The sequence below is a fragment of the Canis lupus genome, chromosome 3 (assembly GCF_048164855.1).
Source record: "Canis lupus baileyi chromosome 3, mCanLup2.hap1, whole genome shotgun sequence".
Classification (NCBI taxonomy): domain Eukaryota; kingdom Metazoa; phylum Chordata; class Mammalia; order Carnivora; family Canidae; genus Canis; species Canis lupus.
In genome coordinates this window covers 25,078,124-25,084,432 of record NC_132840.1, presented here as the reverse complement: position 1 = coordinate 25,084,432, position 6,309 = coordinate 25,078,124, and the positions used below count along the sequence as shown (strand labels likewise).

Sequence of the window (6,309 nt, the reverse complement as noted above, 5' to 3'; positions counted from 1 at the left end):
TCAGTGGGGACAGCCTATCTCTGCATCCCAGCATCAGCTGGGTCAGCTTCCAGGTTGGGTGACCCCACATCAGGAGTTGGAATCCTCTAGAGTTTTTGTCCACATGTCTACAGTAATGCTTGTCACCTAGGACCTCAGTCAAGACTCAGGACTCAGAACTACATTCTAGGACAGAATGTGAGGCCTGCATTAGTTTCCTCTGGCTGCCATAACACAATGCCACAAACTGTGTCACATAAAACCAGAGAAATTTATTAAAGTTCTATAACCCAGAAGTCTGAATTCAAGATGCTGATGGGACCATACTCCCTCAAAGTACTAGAGCAGAAACCTTGCTTCCCTCATCCAGCTTCCTGGCCCTTGCAATCCTTGCTGGTAACTGTAGGCAGGCCCCCAATCTCTGCCTCCATCACCACAGACCTTCTCCCCTAAACTCATAACACCACCAGAGGTATTGGATTTAGGGCCCATCTTAATTCAGCATGACTTCAACTTGATTATATCTACAAAAAACCTTTTTCTAAATAAGCTCATATTCCCAGGATCTAGGGGGACATGGACTTGGGGGGACATTATTTAGTCTAGTGCAAGGTCTCTCCATGTGGCTTCCAGCTCTCCCCCAATAGGATGGCTAGATTCCCAGAGCAAACATCTCAACGAGGTATTTTAATGACTTATCCTGGGAAGCCAAACAATGTCACCTTCATTTTACAGGTGGAAGCAGGTGCAAAGACCTGCCCAGGTTCACATGTCACACCGGGAAGAGCCACATACACGCCCTAGAGTAGAAGCAACAGTTGGGAGCAATCTCCCAGAGTCTCATGCGGCAACAGAGACAGATGGTAAACACGTACTGAGTGCAGAACATCAGCTACATAGAGTTGAGGACACGATTTTGCACGCTCTGCCAGAATCTGCACCAAGAATGCAGCTGCACCAGTTAACAGTTCTCTTCTTTGGGGGAGCGGGGGCTGTGGCCTCAGATGATCAATTCCAGACGCCTCGCATCTGAAGACCACCACGAATTCAGTGGTGAAGGTTAAGCTCAACCCTTCTGCGTACAAGCAAAAGATGACCAGAGGTTAACTGTGTCCTCAGGGTTGGTGAGGCCCTAGGGCAGGGTTCAGGACACAGTAAGTGAAATACCTCCACGTTGAGTGCAGGCCAGCAACATGTGTCAAGATCACCAGCTTGGTCACAATATTTTTCTAAACGTCCCATCTGAAATATCTTAAGACGCACCTGCAGGGCACTGCCCAGACAGGTCCGATATCCATAGAGCGGCCTGGAGAGGTTAGGGGTCCAGAAATCAAGGAACAGAGCCTGCCCAGGGAGGAAGGTCTCAGAAGACGACCTTCCTTGCCTTGAGCAGGACCCCCCAAGGACTAAATCTCTCCCATCCATCCTCCACCCAGGTGGGCTTAGCGCACGGGTCAGGCACCTGGAAGCGAGGCTGGCCTAGTTAGGAAGGGTTTTCCCCCGCCCCCCTTCCGCCTCAGGGACCCCCAGATGATGTTGTCAGGGAGCAGGAAGCTGAGCCCACAGAAGGACCCGGAGGCCGCTCCACCCACCTGAGGCTGCTGGGTTCCCCTCCCGTGCGCGCGAGCAGTACCCGCTTCCGCCGTGGCCGGCGCGGCCAGGCCCCAGCTCGGAGGGAGGGGCTGCGGGCACGCACCGCTCCTCCAGCGCCCACCGCGCGCCCGCCCGCGGCCGGGCCCAGGACCCGCCAGGAGCTGCCCGGGTGCGGCGGCCGGGCCGGCGTGGGAGGCGGCGGCAGAGGAGGCCCCGCGGGCGGCCCGAGGCCCCGCCCGGCCCCCGCCCGGCCCCCGCCCGGCCCCCGCCCGGCCCCCGCCCGGCCCCCGCCCCCGCCCCCTGAGCGGAGGGGCGGAGCCCGGCACAAGCCCCGTCCCCGAGCGTCACGGCCCAGACCGATGGGCGGAGCCGCGGGCGGCGGAAGAGCACGGCCGCCGGGAGGTCCGAGCCGAGAGGGGGAGGACGGGGCTCCGCCGGGGACGACAGGTAGAGCGGCCCCTCCGCGAGGCCCGGCGCACGACCCGGCGGGCGAGGCGGGGGTCCCCGTCCCCGAGGGGCACCCAGCTGGCGGGGCGGGCCCCGGGAGGGGGGCTCCGCTGCGAGGCCTCCCGGCTGCTGGGGGCCATGTGGATGCGGGGCGGGGGCCTCGGGGGGCGCGCAGCCGGCGGGCCCCGGGCCCTGCTCCCTGACGCCGGACCCCCGCCCGCCAGCATGGGCAGCAGCTCGCTGTCCGAGGACTACCGTCTGTGCCTGGAGCGCGAGCTGCGGCGTGGGCGCGCGGGCGTGTGCGGGGACCCGTCGCTGCGCGCGGTGCTGTGGCAGATCCTGGTGGAGGACTTCGACCTGCACGGGGCACTGCAGGACGACGCGCTGGCGCTGCTCTCCGACGGGCTGTGGGGCCGCGCCGACCTGGCCCCCGCGCTGCGCGGCCTGGCCCGCGCCTTCGAGCTGCTGGAGCTGGCCGCTGTGCATCTGTACCTGTTGCCCTGGAGGAAGGAGTTCACCACCATCAAGGTAGGGCGCGGGCCCGAGGGGGTAGAGGCTGCCGTGGGCAACCGGGCATTGCGGGTGTCCCCGGAGCCGGTGGGTCTCGCGGGGCGCAGCGTGCCCGCGTGGGGGGGGGGGTTCTGGGTGCTTTGGGGCAGCTTTTGGCCAAGGTCCCCCTGGGCACTCCTGCAGCTGAAAACATGGTATGGGTGGAGGCCACCCACCCTGGGTGCCTGCCTCCCAAGGAGACCCTTGCTCCTCAAAGCTTGAATCGCTGCCCTCCCTCAAAGTGGCCTCACAGCCCCTGTGGCACAGAACTCCTAGGACAGGTGCATGGGGCGGATGAGAGGTTCCATGGTCACCGATCCTTCCATAATCCCATTTACAGAGAAGGGCGTTAGGTGGGTGTGTCCCCTATGAAGTCGGTAAGGGCTGGAGACTCTGCAGACCCTCAGGGTCTGGATGGGTCTCCCCTGTGGGTGAGCTGTTGGCCTGCAGGAGGGGGCAGGCATTTGGCCCTCAAAGCTAATTTGGAAGAGTAGAAAGGTGCTGATGTCATTGGGCACGTGGGCGAGTCCACCTCCACTGGTTGTCATGGCAGCAGCAGTCTCTCTCTCTCTCTCTCTCTCTCTCTCTCTCCCTCCCTCCCCCTCTCCCTCTCTCCTTCCTTCCCTCTCTCCCTCTCCCCCCACCCTCCTCTCCTCCGCTCCTCTGTCTCAAGAGGTGTGCTCTGGAGCCTACTGCCTCATGGGGACACCTGCTTGTCAGAGGTTCTAGGACTTTTCATTCAGATAACAGGGCAAGAAAAGCACCGTAAAGGGCCAGCCCCATGGGAAGCCAAGAACAGAACAGACAGGCTGATGGGCTTCAGTGTTGGTGGGGATCTGGTTCTGCTTCCTCTTGGCTGTGTGACTTTGTGCAAGTTACTTAATCTCTCTGAAGCCTCGTCCTTGTCTGTGAAACAGACACAAGAAGAGTCCAGTCCAAGGTCTGTAGTGAGGGTGAAGGCAAAACCCTGAGTATAGTGCTTGCACACAGTAGTGGTCAGTCTGTGGGAGGTATCGTCATCAGCTATAAGCAGACGAATGCTGGCAGGATCCCAGAGTTACGGAATTTTAGAACTGGGGGGAGACACAGGATCATCATCCTGAAACCCTCCTAGTTCCTCACAACTGCAGCCTAGAAAGCACTTTCCCCTCTGGCATCCCTGGGCTCTCAAACCAGATGCACATTAGAGCCTCCAAAAAAACATGGGATGTTTCATCTACGTGATGGAATGCTACACAGTTGGAAAAAATGAACGGCTAACCCTCTGTCCCAACGGGGGAAAGCTCTCCAGAACAGGAAGTGGGAAGGTGGAGTTCAGAACGTTGTTGGGGAAGCTACCTGATTGAAGCAGATAAGCACCCTTATTTGTTTGACCAAATCTCAGCCAAGCCCCAGGGGTGACAGGAGATGGAGGACACTGTGGGGAAAGTGAAATTTCTTACCGTAGGAGCTCTTTATTTTGTTCCGATTTATTCACTGGGCCTGCCCCAGCTACAAAAATGGGTCTCTGGTGGGGTGGGGGGTGGTTCTGAGCGTGGTTGTTGAGAAGCCCTTCTGAAGGAAGTGTGAGCATAGCCTGGAACAGCCTGGTTCTGGGGCGTGGCCACCGCCAGGACAGAGCCTGAGTGTGGGTCAGGTCTGCGGGAGCTGGGCTGCTGACCAGGACCCTCCTCTGCAGACCTTTTCAGGAGGCTATGTGCACGTGCTGAAGGGTGCCCTCTCAGAGGACCTCCTCATACAGAGCTTCCAGAAGATGGGTTATGTGCCCAGGGACAACCACCGCCTGATGATGGCTGCCCTACCACCTGCCTGCCAACTGGTTCAAGTGGCTCTGGGCTGCTTTGCCCTTCGGCTGGAGTGTGAGATCCTGGGCGAGGTGCTCGCACAGCTGGGCACCAGCGTGCTGCCAGCTGAGGAGCTGCTGCAGGCACGGCGGGCCAGCGCAGATGTGGCCTCCTGTGTGGCCTGGCTGCAGCAGCGGCTGGCCCGGGAAGAAGAGCCACCGCCTCTGCCCCCTCGGGGCTCCCCCACGGTCTACCAGACCCAGCTGGACCTATACCGGGACCTGCAGGAGGATGAGGGCTCAGAGGAGGCCAGCCTGTACGGCGGGCCCTCCCCAGGCCCCGATTCACCACCCCCGGAGCTGGCCTGCCAACCTCTGCTCTGGGAACAGAGCGCCAAACTGTGGGGTGCCAGGGGCGGGGCCTGGGAGCCTCTGGGGGAGGCTGAGGTGCTGCCGCAGGCCAGCAGCCCACCCTATGGGGCCATGGAGGAGGAGCTGGAGCTGGAGCGGGAGCCTTCCGCCTTCTCCTTCCTCTCCTTGCGACGAGAGCTGCTAAGTCAGCCTGGAGCTGCAGCTGTTACCAAAGCCCCAGGAAGCCCTGGGCGGCCCAGCCCCCAGGCCCTAGGCTACCAGGCACACAGCTGCCTAGCTCCGGGTGCCCTGCCTGCCCTCTGCTGTGACACCTGTCGCCAGCTGCACGCTGCTCATTGTGGCAGCCTGCCCACCTGCCGTCCAGGCCACGCGCTTCGTGCACTGCTCAGTGATACACAACGGCGCCTTTGGCTACAGCGTGCACAGGTGGACTCCTTGCTCTATGACGGGACCGGGGCCCAACCTTAGGCCCAGCCAGGCCCTGAGTCAAAGGCCTTCCAGAGACAGTTTCTGTGGTGCTTCTCTGGACCTCATCACTCCTCGGGCCTAAGCCTCTGGCCACCCTGCCCCTTGGGGACTCCTGGGCACAGCTCAGTGGGGTCCAGCCTCCCACAGAAAGCTCCTGCCTTGGGATGGCCAACTCCCTACCCCCTGCACCTAGCATCCAGGCCCATATCCAGACATGCTCGATGGAGGAGTCTCCCCACGAGGCCTGTACTACGAAGAGCCCTCTCTTCTTTTTTCACTCCTCCCATCCCACTCTAGGGGCCCAGCACTCAGCCTGGAACTCTTGACCCGATCCCTACAGCTGTGCTTCAGAACGTGTTGCCTCCCTCCAAGTGTCCAGGGGAGATTCTCCTCATAGGGGTGTCCCTGGGGGCCTCCATGTGACTCTGGGTCACTGAGCACCAGTGTGACCAGTCTGGAGGCCCTGCCAGGTACATGGCTGGCCTAGCCCCTTGCCTATGGGTGTCCTAAGCCAGGGCTGAACAGGCCAAGGTCTGGCTTGGAACCAGCCCATATGCCCTGCTCACAGCTGAACCGGAAAGTTTGGCCCACAAACAGAGAAGACATGATCTGATCTCAAAGCAGAGTGAGGAAGCTCCCAAGAAGTCCAGAGAATAGGCAGCAGGAAGTAGGAGGTGGGCAGCTTAGTGGACGGGCTGTGTCACTCCCCTTCCGGGTAGAGTGTCAGGCTTCTGAGCAGTCAGCACCCCAGGAGCCACCCTGGAGCTGGCTTTCTGCTGCATAGGCTCTGGAAGGCAGGGTGGGAGGCCGTGCTTTTCACCAGAGGACTCCCCCAGATCCAGTAGTAAAGAAGTAGCCAGGCTCGTAGGCAGCCACCTAAGGCAGACTCTCAAGACCAAGGCAGGTGGAGCCCCTTTCTCTGGGGGGGAAGGGGTCCTGGAACTGTTCACCCCCTGGACCACAGGGGACAGGTGCCTATGTTCTATGCTGGCCCCTCTTCACTGGGCACACTGCCCTAGACCATTTAGTCCACTTCCTGTTCTCCCCAGGACTCAGAGAACCACCATCATATCACATAAATCAGGACGTTAAAGTTCATTAAAGGACGCAGACCCTGC

The 6,309-nt window shown here is 60.5% G+C and overlaps 1 protein-coding gene and 1 long non-coding RNA gene across 2 annotated transcripts; one reads left to right on the top strand and one right to left on the bottom strand.

The window, feature by feature from the left end:
- Window positions 1-647: 647 nt before the first annotated feature.
- Window positions 648-1,564, bottom strand: LOC140630088 (uncharacterized). Its single transcript, XR_012027880.1, has 2 exons — window positions 1,147-1,564; window positions 648-1,054 (listed from the first exon to the last, which is right to left on the bottom strand). It is a non-coding gene; the product is annotated as an uncharacterized lncRNA (long non-coding RNA).
- A 297-nt stretch (window positions 1,565-1,861) lies between these two features.
- SPATA2L (spermatogenesis associated 2 like) lies at window positions 1,862-6,308 on the top strand. Its single transcript, XM_072819653.1, has 3 exons — window positions 1,862-2,019; window positions 2,244-2,547; window positions 4,247-6,308. The coding sequence occupies exons 2-3, from the start codon at window positions 2,245-2,247 to the stop codon at window positions 5,189-5,191; spliced, it is 1,248 nt and encodes a 415-aa protein (XP_072675754.1). The 5' UTR covers window positions 1,862-2,019; window position 2,244; the 3' UTR covers window positions 5,192-6,308.
- The last annotated feature ends 1 nt before the right edge of the window (window position 6,309 follows it).

Bases quoted from the DNA above. Each gene is read 5' to 3' on its own strand.
- SPATA2L (XM_072819653.1), top strand. From the start codon at position 2,245: ATGGGCAGCAGCTCGCTGTCCGAGGACTACCGTCTGTGCCTGGAGCGC. The intron at 2,548-4,246 runs GTAGGGCGCGGG...CCTCCTCTGCAG, and splicing joins AGGAGTTCACCACCATCAAG to ACCTTTTCAGGAGGCTATGT.